At 41.1% G+C, this 19,702-nt stretch overlaps 1 protein-coding gene across 1 annotated transcript in view; it reads left to right on the top strand.

The window, feature by feature from the left end:
- The window catches only part of LOC133510926 (inactive dipeptidyl peptidase 10), a 31,242-nt gene that overhangs the window by 8,020 nt on the left and 3,520 nt on the right, over positions 1–19,702 (top strand). The window contains 16 exon segments of the mRNA XM_061839427.1: positions 6,999–7,080; positions 7,968–8,088; positions 8,186–8,340; positions 8,762–8,859; positions 9,442–9,565; positions 9,845–9,886; positions 11,382–11,486; positions 11,873–11,964; positions 13,953–14,000; positions 15,080–15,198; positions 15,979–16,026; positions 16,574–16,672; positions 17,309–17,375; positions 17,480–17,674; positions 17,754–17,808; positions 17,882–17,981. Coding sequence (XP_061695411.1) covers positions 7,003–7,080; positions 7,968–8,088; positions 8,186–8,340; positions 8,762–8,859; positions 9,442–9,565; positions 9,845–9,886; positions 11,382–11,486; positions 11,873–11,964; positions 13,953–14,000; positions 15,080–15,198; positions 15,979–16,026; positions 16,574–16,672; positions 17,309–17,375; positions 17,480–17,674; positions 17,754–17,808; positions 17,882–17,981 — 1,546 coding nt within the window. The 5' untranslated portion in view covers positions 6,999–7,002.

The raw sequence follows: 19,702 nt of genomic DNA, 5'->3' as shown, positions 1-19,702 counted from the left end.
AAAGCGCAGCGGTCACTTTGTCACCCTTTTACTCTGTGAGGTCACTCGATCAGGGTTGATAGGTGAGGGCAGACCGGATTGGCTCTGCAAAACTAAAGGCAGTTAGTTCACCTAGGCGAATTCATCTCGACACCGACTTAAGAAGCTCTCATCCCCCTGCCCGCACGGCGTTAGAGTCGGGTGGGGTAAAAGGGTAGCTTAACCCTTTAAATGGAGAGTCGGTCAGGACATTTCACCTGATTCGTCCTGCGGATAAGTGGAATCTGACAGGACCCACAATGGAAATAACTAGCAAGAAAAAAAAATAATGTGACAGACATGGACAATGGTTAATTTTACCTGCTTTTGGTTATCGGTGACACAACTGCACATGTGAAGTTAATAAACTGGCATTTAATAGTTTGGGTCATATTGTTTGTGGTTTGCTCCAATAAATCTCCCGTGATCACATGTGGTCGCACAAAACCGAAGGAGAAGAAACACTTTGGAATTTGCGCTCACGTTTCCCAAATGTTCCCAAAGGTTATCGGAGCCCGGAGCCTTGAAAAATCGAGTTGTCCTCCTGTAACAACTTGACTTGGAAAATACTTCTTGCTGTCTGGAGAAGCCACTTTTGGCACCATATGCTGTACTAAACAAACATAATACATTTTCAATTTAGAGAAACGAATGGATAATTGTCCCCAAAAAATCCATCTGTCATTATTCTGGCAATTCGTAACTCAAAATCATTTTGGTAATCCTAATTGACCAAATACAAGAAAAGTTCAGTCTGATTTTTACGTCAGACTGAAGAAAAAAAAAAGCTTGTTCTTTTTTTTTTTTTAGTTTGTTTGTTTTTATATCTTGTACTCTCTGTAAAATTCTGGTTTAACTGTAATTCAGGATTCAAGGGGTGGTTCTCTTTTTCACAAGCAGGTTGCTGCATGGGATTGATTGTATATTAGAGCGTAAGTCCAGCCTCTGTCTTTTTACAAAACACAACCTCTCCCTCCCTCAATTTTTTTCCATCTCTGGACAATTTTTGCTGACTGGAGCAGTTTGCAGCAGCCCCTCTGCGAAAAAGATGAGAGAGGAAGTAGCAGTGTAAGAATTGGGGAGGTCGGCGTGGTGAGTGGCATGGAGGAAATGGGATTCCGTGACTAGGTATGCCAAACAGTCAAAATCCATCAAATAGATTATTGTTTTAGAATGACAGAGGTGCTTACTGAGTTGCACTGCAGCAGAGAGAAACGATTGAAGATGTGTGGAAAGTCGGTTTTCTATTAGGCTGTCAGGGATGCCTGCTGGGTGGCAATAAATAGATTTTGGAAGCAAGTCAGGGGACTCAGCCACATGAGAATCGAGGGGGAATCAGTAGGGATAATGTGAAAAATATCCACAAAAAAGTTGGAGGGAGAAAAGAGAATTTGAAAATGAGATGAAAGTCTAACAGAAAAGGGGCAAGGTTGGATTTTTTGGGGAATCTCATGTACATACAAACACAAAGGCCTGTGTGAAGAAAAGATTCCAAATGTTTGCAATCTTCTGATGTTGTTATGGGAAGATAGGAATGATGGAAGAGCAATAGGGATACGATCTCTCTCCTGTGTTAGGTACACTCATTAATAACTTCTATTCTCAAGCGGAGCTCATCAAAACCTAAGTCCCAATATCTAACATCTCGGTTAACAACGCATGGAAGGCATTTCTTCCTCACAGCCGAGAGAGAAACTGAAGGCTCTTAAGTAAAGCCAATTGTTGTGCATTTAAGTGTGAACGGTTGGTTGTCAATGTGTGCACTGCGATTGTCTGCCAATCAGTCCAATGTGTACCCAGCGTCTCACCGAAGATCTCCTGAGAATCTCCAACTCACCCACTGTGACGAATATGATAAGCGGTACAAAATGGGTAGATCTTCTACCATACAAGCGCCGCCATCCCCATTTTTTGTGGCATGTTTATACTACAGCACAGGTGTCAAACTCAAGCCCCGGGGGCTAGTTCCTGCCCGCCGCATGAGTTTATGTGGCCTACCAAGGCAAATCATGTGCGTCGTGATTTTGGTTCAAATCTGTACTAAAATTTCAAACTGAAGATATAGCAAGCATTTTTGTTACCAAACATAAATGGTGAGTGAGAAACCCCTTACCCTTGATTGACTCTTCATAAATTATGTGAGTAAATATGATGGGGCGATTAAAGAGTTTGATGGTTTGAGAGGCTTAACGGCCCTCTGAGGAAAACCCGTAACGACAGTGTGGACCGTGACAAAAATTACTTTGACACCCCTGTACTACAGTATGCAGTAGCAGGCTGTTGCCAGGCATCGGAATGTGGACAGTTAATGGCTATAATTGGCAATTCTTCATATTGACTGTTCATCACGCAGAAACTTCCACCCTATTACGCAGCCACTACCAAGTTTCAGCTCTACAACACTGCCATCTCTGGTGGTGGGTCATGATACGTGCCGGACCCCGCCCCTCCGGCTTTTTTTTTTCTTTCCAAATCTAGTTCAACTGAACCATGGAATGTTTCCTCCTTTGCAGTCACTCAACTTCTTTTTGAGCTCAGGAACCACGCTGCAATTGACTGGCCTTAACAGTGATCATGAAGAGGTCTCTATCAGGGGCATGGCCAAGCCACTGCCCTGGGCGGTGCTGCCTGTCAGGGCCATGGCCGAAACAATGCCCTGGGCGGTACCGCCTCTGTTAGCTGTCACACAGCTGCTCTGCATTAGATGCCAATTAGACCAGGCATTTAAGATTTGAATGTTTAATCGGCATTTGCCAGTTTGTTGCGTTACTGCATGTTGGATTCTCCGCTATTGTGTGTAAGTTTGCAAGCCTTATGTAGGGCATCCATTTGTCACAGCGAATCTGTGCCTTCATAGTCTTGTTACGTTTTTGTTCATGTTTCCAAATTTTGCCTAGTAGTCATCTGACTTTGCTGAATGATTTTGGGCCTTGGCTGTAGCTCACGTTTTTGTGCCTCTGCCTTCTTGGACTGCTTAAACCGTGTATGACCTCAGTTTGGAATAAAACCACTCTCAACATTATGCCTTCGCCTGGGAGTCCTGCATTTGGGTCTAGCCCCCTGCTGCGGGATCATGACTGTCTCGGACCACTGGACTGATTCATCACAAGGTTGAACACCACTGGATGGCCAATCATAAGAAGCATTTCATTTTATGTGTGTGTGTGTTTTTTTTAAGAATACAAAGCTGAAAACATACACAGAACAGCCACAGTCATGCTTTTTATCACCTGACAATACTTTAAAGGGGAACATCTGATTTAGAACCCAACTTATTCTAGGATACGCTGTTTTTGTTTGTCTGTGTTTTGCGGTGCTAGGGAGAAGTGTCACCATTACATGGAAGAATTCATCCTCCATCCTTTTTTTTTTATAGCGCTCATCCTTTTTAGAGCCACCTGAGCTGGAGCTTATCCCAGCTGGCTTTGGGGGAGATGTGTGGTAAACCCTGGACTGGTTTCACTTAATTGGAGCTTTTAGCAAATAATGGAAATAGAAATCATTTGAACATTTGTAGTTGCCTTGTCAGTACTCTGTCTTGTCGGCATTGTTTCTGATGTGTTTGATCTCGATGCACAGCCATAGCTCCACGTGCTTGAAATTGGACATGTCAGCTCAATTATTTTCCAATTTCCTTTCTTGAAGCCTTAAACCTGCATCCATTCACACTTGCCGACCAACAACAAAGAGACAAAACCAATCTCCCTTCTTGAAGTGTAGTTTTTGGGGCATGTGACATTTAATTTCAACAGGGACTTGTTTTCAAAGGCCAGTGGCCGAATTGCCTTCTTTCAGGCTCTTGTGAAAACAACAACAACAGAATGGTAAGAATCAATGTAATACGACCCTGAATTCATGAGGTGATGTGAACGCACACAACCACACACCATTGGTCATTGTCATTAGTATTCTTTAGTGTGTTAATTCAATTACAATTCAAAGAGCTGCTGATGCTTGGATGAAACTTCACTTAATGTGTCTTCACCAAGTGTTTTATTCTTTCTTTATTTCAGACCAAACAACCACTTTTCAAAACGACAAGTGACAATGAAAAAGTCTAGATAGGATTATTTTAATCTTTTGCTCTTAGAATTTTAATTTAATGACCCTGTAAAGTGAAATTAGAGGTTTGTTTCTCAATATACCATACATACGGTACATATGTTTTGAGGTAATTTCTGAAAATGTGAAAAGTCTGAGCACTACATAGTACTCAGCTATGGAGATGTAAGGCTGTGTTTTTGTAGATAGTGCATTTGTGACAGTGTGTTAATGCTGAAAGTTTACATTTTTTATCCAAGCACCAGGCTTGCTGCTTGTATTTGCTAATTTGGCAGACCAGTCTGCGTCATGCTGGGCACTTTGGTTGGCGGTCTGACAGTTTGACGGCTAAACTTACACCTGCTTGGACCAGTTCGAATTGGTCACAGCTGGTCTTACATGATTTTGGTGAATTTGATTTGGGGACAGCCAGACAGAGGCTGACAGATTCATAGATATTAGGTTGCCAGCGGCTATCACAAGCTCATTCTGTAATAAATAAGGTAGCGCAGTCACATTATCTGTTGCCAAGAGCGAAGACAAGGCTCCACTCGTGGGGATTGCTGCGATTACGTATTGTTCCCTTCTGTACAGAGATGCCTCCATTGTCTCTTATTGCACCACATTTGAGTGAGAGGGGAATGAGAGGACCAATTTGATTGGCGGTTAGGGTGAATGAACTGCTTGAAACACACTCACATTGTCGCAGCCCAGCCAATCTATGATCCGCTGAGGAGCGCAGGTCAATGAAATTACCTAAACCGGTCGAACCTCCCCCTGGTGGAAGAGATGCGTCGCCTGCTGCACCAGATTCGCATCGTTCATGAAAACAAGGCCTTTAAGTGTCAAACTGTTTTTCGTCATTTCACTTTTCCTGATTCTTTAAGCATGGCTACAACAGTGCCTAGTCACACACCTGAGCTTAGGCAATAGTTGCCTCTTGAAACCAGTTGACCTACACGATGTTTACATACACAATATATAAAAATACATTTCTCTCTGTACACTTGGCTGAGTCAGTGTCTTTACGTGCCCCGTGACTGACTGGCGACCATTATAGGGTGTCGTCTGCCTTTTGCCTGAAATCAGCTGGGATATGCTCCAGCTCCCCTTGACTCAAACCAGGATAAGTGGTGTTGAAAATGGTTCAATGGACTTTTCTCTCTGTTTGACATAAAATCAGGTTTAACTTTTCCTGTTTTAAATTAGTTAGGATTGTCAAAATGATTTGTATTTGCTAAATGCTCTGCTATTTGCTAAAAAATTAATCAGAGGATAGAGTTTTTCATCACAGTACTTCATTCAATGTCAGAAATTTCCACACACTGTATTTCATTAGTATTTGATAAATCATTGCCTTTAAACTGTAGGACTTGGGTCAATGTTTTCAATTACATTCCAAAAGCTTCTCACGATAGGTAACAGGAATTTTTGCCCACTATTCCGGACAGAACTGGTGTAACTGAGCCACATTTGTCGGCCACCGTGCTCGCATGTGCCCTTTCAGGTCTGCTCAAACGTTTAAAATAGAATTGAGATGAATGCTTTACAATGACCACTACAAAGCATTGCCGTTTGTTTTTTTAACCTTACCACTTTGTAACCATTTTGGCAGTATGGTTCATCTCATTCATTGTTCATTTGGAAGACCCATTTGCACCTAAGCTCTAACTTCCTAGCGTATGTCTTACGTTGCTTCAGTATTTCAATATCATGGTCTTTTCTCCTGATGCTATCTATTTTATGAAATGCACCCGTCCCTCTTGTAGAAAAATAACCCCACAACATGATGGTGCCATCATCATATCTCAAAGTTGGGATGGTGTTCTCAGGCTTGCATGGTTCTGTAATGACATTACGATGCTCATTATAGCCAAACTGTTTAATTTTAGTTTCCTCACACAGGGAATATCTCCAAAAATGCAAACTATAATGAGTTTTTTGTTTGTTTAAAAATAATAAATAAATATTTAAAACAATACAATTATTAAACATGTAGTAGAAGTATATAGAACATTTTAAATATTTGAATTAAATCATTTCAAATCTTAAATGTAAAAACGCAAATATAATGTAATTTCTGTTTATATACCCATCCATTTTCAACATTCCATATCCTTGTTAGGATCGCCCTAACCCTCCACCCTGAACTGGTCGCCAGTCAGTAACACGGCATATATATAAATTTTTAAAATCTGACTTCCTGCTAAGCCATGTCTCTCTTGCCAGTATCAGATGGGGAATACTGTACACAAATAACCACATATTTTCTACTTGCATTTTTGTGAAGAATATGAAGGACATTTCCCTGAAATTACAGCTGGTGTTGGCAGATTTCTATTTTCGCTACAGTATGTTAATGAGCGTGTGCAGCCGACCTACATAAGCATGATATGCTCTACTGCTTTCAGGTGTTCTCTCAGTCCTTCACAGCCACCTATGCTATCTACAGTGTGGCCACTGGGTAGGTGGAACCCTGAATGCTAATGCATGGGCTGCATGCCGGCAGACGTGCAGACTGACCAACTCCTCTCATCCGATCAGAGCCTCGTGCTTGCGTCAGACATACATTCATTCATTAGTGTTCTCTCCTCAGATACCACTGCCTGAGAATCATTTTCAGCATTATATGAGTGAAAAGGGGCAAGCGATCATCTGGGGAACAGTTCGGAAAAGGACTTGAGGAGGAGCTGCAAAGCTGATCATCTCCTGATGGTACTGGGGAGGTTTGGCCCAAGGGAGTCAAGCTAAAAGACGGATTGGAGATGTTGCACCCCTGCATGAACCAATCCCATTCTCTCTATTTGTTTACCCTTCTCTGCATCTTGCTAAGACATAATTGCATCTTCAATGCCCGGGTGCAGACGAACGACGGAGGTCTTTAAAAAAAAGACATTGGTCCCCAATGGATGTATTATTTGTGCTCCTTTGTGTTGCAGGGATATGCTAGATCTTAGGCCACCGCTGAAGGAGAAGGCTGAGTTGCAGTACGCTTCCTGGGGACCTCAGGGGAACCAGCTGGTGAGCAAGGCACTGAATTCATCATATGCATCACTTGAGCCTGCCTTTAAATTACGGTACATGGGTGGAGGAGTTTTTTTCTTCCATTTTTGGCTAAGCGTCATTTCTCCACGAACAGTAAAAATTAGAAAAATTAATCAGGACTGCTATCATCATCAAACCCATAATGTTTGGGCAGACAATTTTCAAAGGTATTGAGATTTTTTTTTTTCCTAAAATTTCAAAACAAATGGTCTTGTCTCATATCAATCCAGAGTAGGTATGTCTTTCGTTACCTTGACTACATGGGTCACTCAGCTTTACTAACTGTTGCACAATGTTTTGCAACTTTTCTGACCCTTCTGATGACTTTTTTTTTTAAAAAGCAACAAATGTAGTGACTTTTTTTTTTTTGCAATTTTGAGAGACTAACTCCAGGGAAAAAGATGTTTCTAGACTGTAATGGCTTGCATTTGTATGGCGTTGCCATCGGCTAATTTAATCATTTAGCCTCGCTGCCAGTTTCTGGTTGGAGAAACTTGCTGTAAGGATGGTTAATGTGCAAAGTAACCCAACTGATGTGTAACAATAGCGCAGATGTTTAGATTTGTTCGCTTACTGACGTTTTGATAATTATTCGGAACTGTGGGCATGTGGGCACTATACTTTTCTTATAATTCAATGAACTAGAGGTTATTTAAGTTCCCACTTTATTGTAATGAAGTAATTCAAGGTGAACTCATCAGTGGCAAGTAAAAATATTTTTATTGGGTCTGGCCTGGTGTGCTGGCAAGTGAGTCATTCCCTGTTCACTGGTGTTGCGCTCCATCCTTTGTTCCTTCAGCCACCGACAAAATCTGTAACTATACAATCTTAGATAAATGATTTGACTTTTGTGTCATTGTCAGGCGTTTGTGTTTGACGGTGACATCTACTACAAAACGGGTGTGACCAGCCAAGCCCTGCGTCTCACGTTCACTGGCGACGAGCACAGGGTGGTGAACGGGCTCTCAGATTGGATTTACGAGGGTAGGATTTACACATTTCAGCCATCATAAAATGTAATTAATTAAAAAAAACATTTAGACTTGTATTATTTGTGTACATATTTTTTTTAACAAAATAGAGGAGGTGCTTTTGTCTTACTCTGCTCATTGGTGGTCCACGGATGGCGCCCGGATGGCGTACCTCAGGATCAACAACTCTGCAACACCCCTTGTGGAAATACCTCAATTTTTGGGAGGCCTGTACCCCTCCAATGTGATCTTCCCTTACCCCAAGGTGTTTTTTCATACTGTATATTGCATCCAACTCCTTTTGAGACACAAATACCTACTTCCCAACCTTCATTGAGCCAAGCTACACACTGTAGAAAACAGAATACCATAGAATACCTGTATTGTCACTTTGTACAGCAGATGGAATGAAAGTGGGATGCAATGCCAAAATTATCTTTACATTTACTAAAATAGAATCACACTCAAGAAATGAAAAACTTGAGTGGCATTAACAGTCAGCTTTAGCATCACAACCATCTTACACAAAAACAGGTGTGTACAATTAGATCATACTGTTTGCCATAGATCAGTTACTAAAGTCTAAGTGGCTACTTCACAACACTCCACATAATCCATTACAATGTAATTTTGTTATATAACATGACATTGTCAATAAATAAATGTGTCACTGATTGCACTCACAGGCCGGCTCCAAAATCCCATCAGTCAGCCTGTTTGTCGTGAACCTGTATGGACCAACCCACACGTTGGAGATGATGCCCCCGGACTCAGTCAGAGCCAGGTAGCCTTTTAAAAAGATAAATCACATAAAAACTCTCGCGTAGAACCTCCGCCAGGACGGCACAATCTGAAACATTTTTGTGAAGTAATGCCACGGCCTCCTGTTCTCCTCAATTCTTTTGGGCGTAGCTCCAGCTGCTGGATATGCTTGGTCACTGTGCCACTTGGCACCAGGGCACCTGGCATGTAAAAACAGAACGAAAAGCGACAAATTTTGTGTCCACACATTTTTTTGAATCCTCACAAAAAAAATGGTAGTTTCTTGTGCCACCCCTCTACGATTGTCTCACAAAAATCAGCTGTCGAGGTGTCTTATTACCATAGATTGAAAAGGATACTTCTGTCACTAACAAACAAAATCCAAAGGCCCCTCTTCAGACTACCGAAAACTGTTGTGCTGGGGCATTTTTGTTAGAAGGCCCCTTTCCATTCTGACCCAAATGCTGACCTGCATGTTCTGCAATGGACTTTACAGTACATTTTCCCTCTTATGTCAACCTTTCGCCTCTAGCAATTTGTCCTTGGAGCAAATAATTATCTAAGACTCTCATTCCATGACATCCACCTGTGTGGTCTCCTCCAGTGAAGGATACATCTCCATGGTGACTTGGACCAGCAGCACCCGCCTGGCGGTTCGTTGGCTGAACCGTGCCCAGAACCAATCGATACTTTGCGTGTGCGAGGCCACCACTGGTGCATGCTTCGAGGTGAGGGATCATCACCACAATATACAGAGCTATCAAATTAAGATTTAGAAAGTCATTTATCCAAACAGAACATTTTGTCATGTATTACATGCTTTGCAGATAGAATTTGTCACAAAGAAAACAAATTTCTCGTACCTTACAGTTTTGTGCATTTGCTGATTTTAGCAATGTTATAATTACCATCATTAGGGCACAGGCCTGACCAACTGCACAATAAACTCGTGCAGTATGCTTTGTACTGTGAATGCACTCGCATTTCTGATGTATTTCTCTCCAAAGAAACACAAGATGACAGTGGATGTTATGCACAGCCAATTGCAGGTATGAAGCCTTGCTATTATTTCTCCTCAATTCTTCTTCTTCTTTTCCCTTCGGCTTGTCCCGTTAGGGGTCACCACAGCGTGTCATCTTTTTACATCTAAGCCTATCTCGTGCATCTTCCTCTCTAACGCCCACTGTCTACTACTGCCTTCATGTCCTCCCTCACGACATCCATCCACCTTTTCTTTGGTCTTCCTCTCCCTCTTTTGCTTGGCAACTCCATCCTCACCACCCTTCTTCCATACCAACATACTCAATCTCTTGTCTCTGAACATGTCCAAATCATCCAAGTCTGCTCTCTCTAACCTTGTCACCAACGCATCCAACTTCGGCTGTCCCTCTAATGAACTCATTTCTAATCCTATCCAACCTGCTCACTCCGAGCGAGAACCGCTACCTCCAGTTCTGCTTCCTGTTGTTTCTTCAGAGCCACTGTCTCTAATCCGTACATCATTTTTTATAAACGTTGCCCTTCATCCTAGTGGAGACTCTTCTGTCCCATAGAACACAAGACACCTTGCGCCAACTGTTCCACCCTGCTTGAACCTGTTTCTTCACTTCCTTCCCACACTCTCCATTGCTCTGTATTTTTGACCCCAAGTATTTGAAGTAATCCACCTTCACTATCTCTTTTCCCTGAAGCGTCACTCTTCCCCCTGCGCCACCCACATTCATGCACATATATTTTGTTTTACTTCAGCTAATCTTCATTCCTCTCCTTTCCAGTGCGTGCCTCCATCTTTGTAATTGTTCCTCCTCAGTTAAAGGTGACACATTTTGTCTATTTAGACTTCCATAGAATAACCCTCTATGATGGACTTGGTATAAAAAAAGTATAATTTCATTTTTTTTTTTTTTAAACACATTGGTTTTGTCCTACAAAAGTCCAGAAACATATCTTTATGTTGGCATCGTGGGCTCGGCAATGGCGAGGAAGGAAGATTAAGATAAGCTTGAAAAATTTAAATCACCTGATTTCAGGCCTCTTAGTTGAACTCAAAAATACCTGGATGAGTCTAATTCATATTTTACATGTTTACTCAGGCTCCATAGAGCCAGTATTACATGCTAAATACTATAAAAACTGGTAAGTTATGGGACCTTTAAAACATGGACAAAATTGTTGTCATTCTTCCTTCAAAGAACAAAAACCCACAAAGGTCGCTGAAATAACATGAAAAGCAGCCCTGGAACATAAACGAGCCTCCTCCATGTTTTAACTGGGTTGTACGTGCAGTGTTCTTTTCTTTGTATGCTTCATTTTTTGCAGGGGTAAACGTGGATTTAATGACGTGTGCCAAAAAGCTCTGTTTCTCCCTCCCAGAAAGGTCGTGTCCTGCCAAAATGCATTTTCAAGTTATTTCAGTGACGTTTTAGGGTTTTTCTTCCTTTAATGGAAGGGTACCAATCATTTAGTCCCCATGACAATCGTGACTGGCTTTCTCTTGACTTGAGTCTTTTTTGAGTGCAGGCGGTGCTTTTATTCTCTCAGCAGGATGTGCCACTATTTTCCGATGATGGCGCCATGTTCTACGCCATCCTGCCAGCCAAGCAGGGCGCCCGCGGAGAGTTCAGACATATTGCTGCTCTGTCAGCCCAGGTGCGTCTGAGGCTCACGAGACTGTGTATCGACACTTATGGGAGGGGGGCGGGGGATAGAGGATGCATTTGCTGCACTTTCTCCCAGAGCAAAGATAAATCATGACCAAGACACCGTGTAATGCTTGTTAGACCACTTCATTTAATCTTTACCCAAGCAGGGCAGATGAAGAAAAGAGCAACGGTGCTTTCAGAAGTGACACATAAGGACTAATTTGGCATTTCCACTTAACACTTGAGTGCATTTGCTGTTAAAAGGTGAACCCTTCCTATTTGGACCCATTAGTGATTGGGAGACACTGAGTGTTAATTGAATTTCCTTCGTGACTCAGAGATATTGTTCCTGCGTCACGCGCCTCTTATTATTATCCTCTCATGTCTATACAGCCCACCATTCCCTCCATCCCTCCTCGCTTTTTGACATCTGGAAGCTGGGACGTCATCTCCCTTTGCGCGCTGGATAAGAACGCTGGAAAGATGTACGTGACCTGGGCATCGATCACTGAAAAAAAGACATTGGGTTTTCTTTGCCTTTTAGCATTTAAAGCAGCAAGGAAGAGGCCTAAAAGTGGCATGTTTTTATGACTTGGTCATGTTTGAGTAAGAATTATGGATTAATTCTGTCAGTATACAGAATGGACCTTTCCGACTCGCGATCTTAAGATCCGCCCCCTTAGCTACGTGTCATATCCCACAAGCTTCCAAAATGGCAACTGAACAGAACAGGTTTGAAGTCGATTCTCTATTGAGTATTCCAGATAATATTGGGGTATTTTTTTTGCCAAATGCGCCAGACATGTCCAAGAGGGTTCTACAGAGATGTCTCGACTATTTCACGCAAGGATATGTGCACGGAATTAAGATTTTAGACGGAGCAGGACGCAATGTCAGCGTTACAGCGATCGATGCAAAAAAAGTTTGACGCCTCACAAGCTTCATATTGAAATCCAACAGGATAAAATAGTGGAATCGCACATGTAAAGCAAGGTGAGTGCTTTTTACTTGGAAAGATCATGAGTAATATCCTTGTAGTCTTTATAAGTGAGTTAGGTTCGATTTAAACAATGTGAGTGACTCAGTCAGTACCATGGTCACCAGATGAAACTGACGGATGTAATCGAACCCAGTTCTCTGTTTTAAAAGTGCGATGTGATACAAATGGGCAAATAGACATTTCTCTTGCATGACATGGCGCATTTACGTATCACTAACCCGACTCTTCAGCATTAAACATTACATACTTCATTCAGCAGGTCAGTGATACACTAACAAAGTGAAGTTGTTCTGCAATTTATAAAGCACTGGTAATAATGAAATCAAACTCAGTGAAGATACTTTTCCCTCACTTACCTTCGAACTCACAGCCTTGTGTTTGTTGATATTGTCCACATTTAGTTGTACACACGGTCTTTCGCTAGCCTTAATCCATCGTAGCCACTTCGTCAACTGTGTTTTAGGCTTTGGAAAATGAATAAACCCGGAACCCCTTGTAACCTAGCCGGATATCTTTCATCAGAATTGCACGTTCCCCACCTGCATCTGAGGACCATTTTCCTCGTAACATTAATTTTTCCAAGCGCACGCTACTGACAACCAGTATTGCTTATGGGACAACATGGTGGCAGGGGCGTTTCAAGCCAGGGGTTAAGATAATGTGGGTATCTGATTGGCTATTATTGTAAGAGTGATTGACAGGTCGGAAAGGTCCATTGAAGTGTAGGAAGCCCTCAAGCAGATATTCATGACAGTCCAAGCATCACTCAGCAACCAAGAAAGAAAAAGATTACAATCCCAGCAAGGACTTAATCTGATTGTGCAGAAGTCTGAGTGCATTACCACATGAGGCTTGAACTAACACATTATTATAATTATTAATAAGTGTAGTTTCCTAAACGGGCTAATCTTGACACATCAATCCTTCTTTACTTGCACCAAAAAAGAGGAAACAAAAGTAATCCATGACGCAGTTGGTTTGGTTAAAGAAAACTGTTTACTCAAATTCAAACTGTAAAAATAAAGTAAATAAAATTGTTTCCAGATCGCATGGGCACAGGAAATCCAGGTCAATGAAGAAACATACAAAGAAAATGATGAGGATTGCGGATGATGATGGATGTTGATGATGATGTTAATGATGAATGGTCAAAAAACTATTTCGCCCAACCGTCCATATTTCCACTGTCTGTCTTTTTCCATCTGACCTTTGTACTTCTTCCAGTTCATTACATCATCACAAAGTATCGACTACGTAGCAAACCTCAATTCCTTATTTTAAATATCACAGAATGCAATATACTCATCATCCACAGCATACGTATAATAAACAATTATCAATCCACAATACCACATCATTAAAACTTAGCTGAAATTATTTCGGTCATTATTCTGACTGAAAATATTTGAAGAACAGAAATTATATTTAGGCTCTTACAATAAGTAACTGGCTTGGCCTGTTTTTCTTCACCAGCTACTTCCTCAGTACAGAAGAATCGAGACAAGGAAGGCACCTCTACAGGTAAATTGCACGAATGACTGACATTAGAAAAAGTGCCTTTAGTCTTGATTTTGGTGATGAAAAGTGGCACTTATTGTCATTATCTCACTTGTTTAGAAAGCAAGAAGTTAAAACAATATGTCAATATTCTACTGTGATGGAAGGTTGTTCCATCAATACAGTATTGAAATTTGTTATTCATATAAAGTGATCACAATATTTAGGCCTGGCATAGAGGAAATAGTTGTTTATTGCCTGCAGTGGCTTTTTCTAATGTTGTGTTGGTCATGCATATTGATTTTTTTTTTTTTTTAATGATTTTATTTTTCTGCTTGAATTTAGAGACTAACTCTGAAGATTATTTTTTACAGTGTTGAATTGCAGTGTTTTCACAAATCGTTCTGCTCATCCTGATTGATGACCAGAGAGTTTTAATTACACTGTTGAAAGCTCAACAGCTTCCAGTGACATGTTGCTAGAGGTTTATGCACATGAACATTAGTGATGTTTTTATATTTAGCTGTTGTATACAACTTTATTTAAATAGTAGATTTAAAAAAAAAGTTCTTTTCATTTAAACCTACCTGGTTTTATTTTTGTTTTGTCCATTGTTGACCCCACAGAAAGGATCGTAATCATCTAGAGATTCAAAATGAAAAAAAAAGCTCCTTATGTATTGTATAATGGGGCCAGAAAATATCAGTTTACTGTTAATGTTTTTCTTTTTTCTTTACATGTATTTGGATGTACTTTTACTTAAGTGAAGGGGTGCTGTTCACAGTTGTTTTTTTCCACGTGCTGTCTCAATACTTTTGAATACTGAATACCAGGACTTTTGACATACTGCTTATAGCCAACTTTATATTTCAGCATTTGCCCTCAGTTTGGAATTTCAAGTTCTCACAATGTGCCGTAGCCAGTGGCTCACTGACATCTTGTCAGAATGACGAGAACACTACGTGCTGAAAAACAAGTTTCACTTTGCCTTAGGGAACATTTTGCAAAAATCAATGCAAGGTTGTAGAGGATATTTACGCTCTCAGCAGAGCATTCTTAATGTGTGTAGTTTGTCCGTGAACGCATCTCCTCTTGTTTCCTAGCGTGGATGTGGATGGAGCATTTCAGCGCCACTGTGTCACCTGTAACCTCTTCGATCAATGCCACTTCTTTCAAGCTGATTTCAGTCCCAATTGCACGTACTTCACTCTCCGTTGCCTGGGTAAGTGTTTATGATCATACGGTGGAACCTGTAAAGTCAAACACGGCATGTTCCAGAATCTTGGCTGCACTTTTATCATTTTTCAAAACGATGGTATGTGGAGGATAAACCCCAATTCCAGTGAAGTTGGTTCATTGTGGAAGACATAAATAAAAACAGAATTGTGATTTGCAAATCCTTTACAACCTAAATTCACTTGAATGCTCTACAAAGATACTTAATGATCAGACTGATAAACTTTTTTTTTTTTTTAAATACAAATACATGCCTGGAACAAGTTCTAAAAAAAGGTGGGACAGGGGTATGTTCACCACTGTTACATCACCTTTCCTTTTAACAACACCCAATAAGCATTTGGAAACTGAGCTGATTAATTGTTAAAGCTTTGTAAATGGAACTCTTTCCCATTCTTTGTTGATGGCTTCAGTTCCTCAACAGTCTGGGGTCTCCATTGTCATATTTTGTGCTTCATAATGCGCCACTCCTTTTAATTGAAAGATAAGTCTGGACTGCAGATACTGTAGGCCCGTCTCGTATTCAAACTCTTTTACTCCGGTGCCATGCTGTTGTAACACATGCAGAACATGGCTTGTTCAAGTGAGCGCCACTGTTTTCAGTCTCTGCTGTGCAACTCTAGAACTGTATTTTTGCTGATAATTTTGGTCAGCTAAATTGTACAACCTCGAGAAGTGTTTGACTTAAGGGCATTTTTAGAGTCAGTTTTTTATGCTCGGATTTCATCACTGTGTTGAAATATTTGTCATCTGAATAATTCTCCAGGTCCAGGAGTTCCAAAAGTGACAGTCCACAACATAGAAGACCCCTCCAGTGAGTTTGAATGAACACAAAAACAGACAAGTGGAAGTTTTGCATTAGTACGACGCGGGGCAGTGATGCGTTAGAACCAGCCAAGCCGAAGAGACTTTTTGTACATCCATCCATCTTTCCATCCATGTTCTGAGTCGCACAAGCCTCACAAGTGTCGTAAGAGTGCTGCCTACAGAGCGTACCTGGTTATAAGCCTCACCCAGTACATTTGTAAAGGAAATACCATTAGGTACATACATACACCACAGCTGTGTAAAAGCTGCAAGAGCCCACATTAAAACCTAAATTGAAACACAAGGTATTTACAAAGAAAGACAGTTCACAGAGAGTTTAACGTTAGCGCTGCCGTGCTAACTGGGGCGGTTCAAAAAAAAAAAACAAAACATACCGGTAAAAATCACTGAGACATGGGAGTGACACGCTACATATAAATATATATATTTTTTTATTTTTCCTGGTCTGAATTTTTATCAAATTGAACACTGTTTTGAGTCTTGAGGATTCTTCTTTGATGCTCATATCAAGGTAAATGTTTTATTTCTTCTAGGATACGTTGTCTTAGAGGACAACGGTCCCCTCTCCAAAGCCCTGGAAGTCAAGCGTCTCCCCAACACTCTGTTCATGACCATTTCAGCTGGCAACCATGGTACGACAGCATTCGTTACAACTGCTTTTTCTCAAGGGATTTTAGTGACTACAGTATACCGTATTTGTTGTTTTATAATGAGGGTATGAGTGTGAGTCCATATGAGCGCTTGTTCGTTCCTGCTTATGTTTAATTCAAAGTATAAGACCTCTTTAACGATTATCCATCCATTTTTTGTCCTGTTTATCTTGATCAGGATCACATAGGGTGATGGAGCCGCGCCCAGCTGACATTAGACAATGTCTCACTTCTTAAATGGAGCTAACCAATGTGATGCGTAAAGTTCAGAGACTATTTAAGTCCTCAGTTAACCTAAAGTAGTTGTTATTTGTAAACAAGATGATTTTGTCTTCAACTGAAATAATGAACTTGACTTATAGAGCTAAGGAATCTAGAGCTCAGTGAATCAATGTAGGCATCACTGAACCTCAACATACTTTTAAAAACATCACAAACAAGTACCCGGGGGAGAGCCCACTCAAGAACATAAAAAATTCACACCAGTAGGCCTTAGTTTCCATTGAAATCCGGAATCATCTCAAACTAACTTCTGCTCCACTGAGTGGGATCATAGTTTTCTTTATTTAGCTAATTTATGAGCTGAATTGAAAATAAATTCACGTTTGCTTTCTTCAGATGTGCACGTGAAATTATCTTTACCACAAGGTTACGAGGCTAACCTACACCCTCTGCTCATCCTAGTGTAAGTAGACACTGTTGCTCACTCTCAACCCCCTGTTTTGCATCAACTCACCCCATCCAAGGTTCAGCAGTCAAATGTCTTCTTTTTTTTGTTTTGTCATTCAGAGACAGTTTTCCCGGTAGTCAGTCGGTAACAGACGAGTTTGCACTTGACTGGCCTCAGGTCCTCTGCAGCTCACACAACGTAGCGTTGGTTTGGGTGGACGGTCAGAGTGGGGTCGCCCGTGGACAGAAGACCGGCGCCACAGACACACGCAAGCTTGGTTCACTTCAAGTCAAAGATCATTTGGAAGTTGTAGAGTGGGTGCCACACAATAATTACAGCAAACATGGCGATGACGCCTGTAAAACTAATAAATGGCTTCCATGGCGTTAGCAGGTTGTTGATGAAGCTGCCGTACATTGACGATCGCCGCATGGCTCTTTATGGCAAGGTAAACGTTCCTTTTTGTTGTTGTTACATTATCATGTTGTCTCGGGATTCAATCTTGTTTGTTTTCCCGACAGGCATTTGGCGGACACCTAACTCTCAAAATGTTAACTGCAACAGAGAAGTTCTTTCAATGCTCAGCTGCGGTGGCACCAATCACGGACTTTAGGCTTTATAGTGAGTTATTATCATTTATGACTTTCGTTAAAATGCAGACCTATCTATCTCTCTATCCGACCTTCCTCGCAACCCACCCATAAGTCAAGCTGCCTACCTCACTATTGATATACTGGGTACCTATTGATATACCCATCGACCCACCTAAAATCTATATAGATATTACTGTTTACCAACCGACTTACCTACCTCCTTTTCAAGCAAACTATCAACTTTTTTTATGTACCCATATATCGTAATTATCAATTAATCTACATACGTATCTACTGACCATGTTATTCATATGACCGCTCCTTAACAACACCACAATCACCAGGCTATTGACCTAATCACTGGTCTTTGTACCCGCCTATTAACCTAAAAACCTGCCCATCTATTTTACTTTTATCTGTTTACTGATTAACCTCCTTTCCGAGGTATGAACATATTGTACCGATTGATCTGTATTTTTATTGTCGCAATCAACAGGCAGACACTGATACCCGTATTTCCGGGTAGTACCGCTATTGTCACAGATATGGGGACGAGATCATGCTAACAGATGTGTTACTGTACATGGGGTGCATGTTACCATTGGTGACATTCCGATCACAGCCAATGCATGGACAACAGCGGCAGAGGCAACGTTCCCATCAAATGCTACCTCACTACTGATAGACCTTTTCATCTACTGTATCTCTTTTATTCTATTGTATCATGTAGATACATGTTGGCCACATTGCCGTGGGGGACCTGCACATCAAAGGCAATGCTTGAACATTACCTTAGCATCGCTGTTGGGCCACAGCTCACAGGGGAGGATGTCGTATCTACCTATTCATATCTATGTATGTTATTCAAGCCCTTCTCATGTCTCATTTGTAGAACAATTTTTCATTCACCGCTTATCCTCGCAAGGGTTGCAGGAGCGGTGCAGCTTATCCCAGCAATCTTTGGGTAGGAGGCGGGGCATACCCTGAACTAGTCTCCAGCCTATCGCAACCATTCACAATCAAACTTAAGGGCAATTTAGAGTCTCCAATTAATGCATGTTTTTGGGATGTGAGAGCACATTCTATTCTGATTTTGGTGCACTGTGCAGTTGTTTTTTGTCAAGCCCTTTTCTATGCTACCAAGTCGTAACTGAGGTTGGAAAAAAAAAAAGCGTGGTAACCTCGCGGCTCATGAAAGCAACCCATGACTCGTTCGCACTAATTTCTCCTACCAGCTGCACACATTTATCACTCCTCTGTAGCACCAGTGAGGCAATTTTGGATAAACTTTAAACTTTGCAATCATTTTCAAACTTAAAAAAAAAAAACATTCATTGCAATCATTTTGGTACTGGTTGTTTTCAGGCCACAAAAAAATGTGCTTTAATTTAATGGACAATTGGTTTTAATGGACAGCCCCACTCCCTGTGGTAATGGTAAGCTTGGAGGGTCAAAGTTATCAGTGCATGTGGATGGCTAGAAAACCAAAACACCAAGAATGCTGGTTCTGTTGTTGTGCAGTACACGGTTGTCCACAACGTCATACAATTACAGGGGAACTGGATGTAACCTTTCACAGGTAAAATTATTATTTGGGCCCTTTTTTTCCTCAACAAAATGAGTTGAAAAATGAACTATAATGATAAGTTCAATGTCCCTGCATTGCCTTTTTTGGGAATGTTGACCTCTCCATCATGGCTGCTACGTAGGCACGTTGGTTACATATGATGCTACATTATTCTGGCTTGT

The sequence above is a fragment of the Syngnathoides biaculeatus genome, chromosome 2 (assembly GCF_019802595.1).
Source record: "Syngnathoides biaculeatus isolate LvHL_M chromosome 2, ASM1980259v1, whole genome shotgun sequence".
Taxonomy (NCBI): Eukaryota; Metazoa; Chordata; class Actinopteri; order Syngnathiformes; family Syngnathidae; genus Syngnathoides; species Syngnathoides biaculeatus.
The sequence above is the reverse complement of the archived record's forward strand: the minus strand, read 5'-3'. Positions and strand labels throughout refer to the sequence as shown.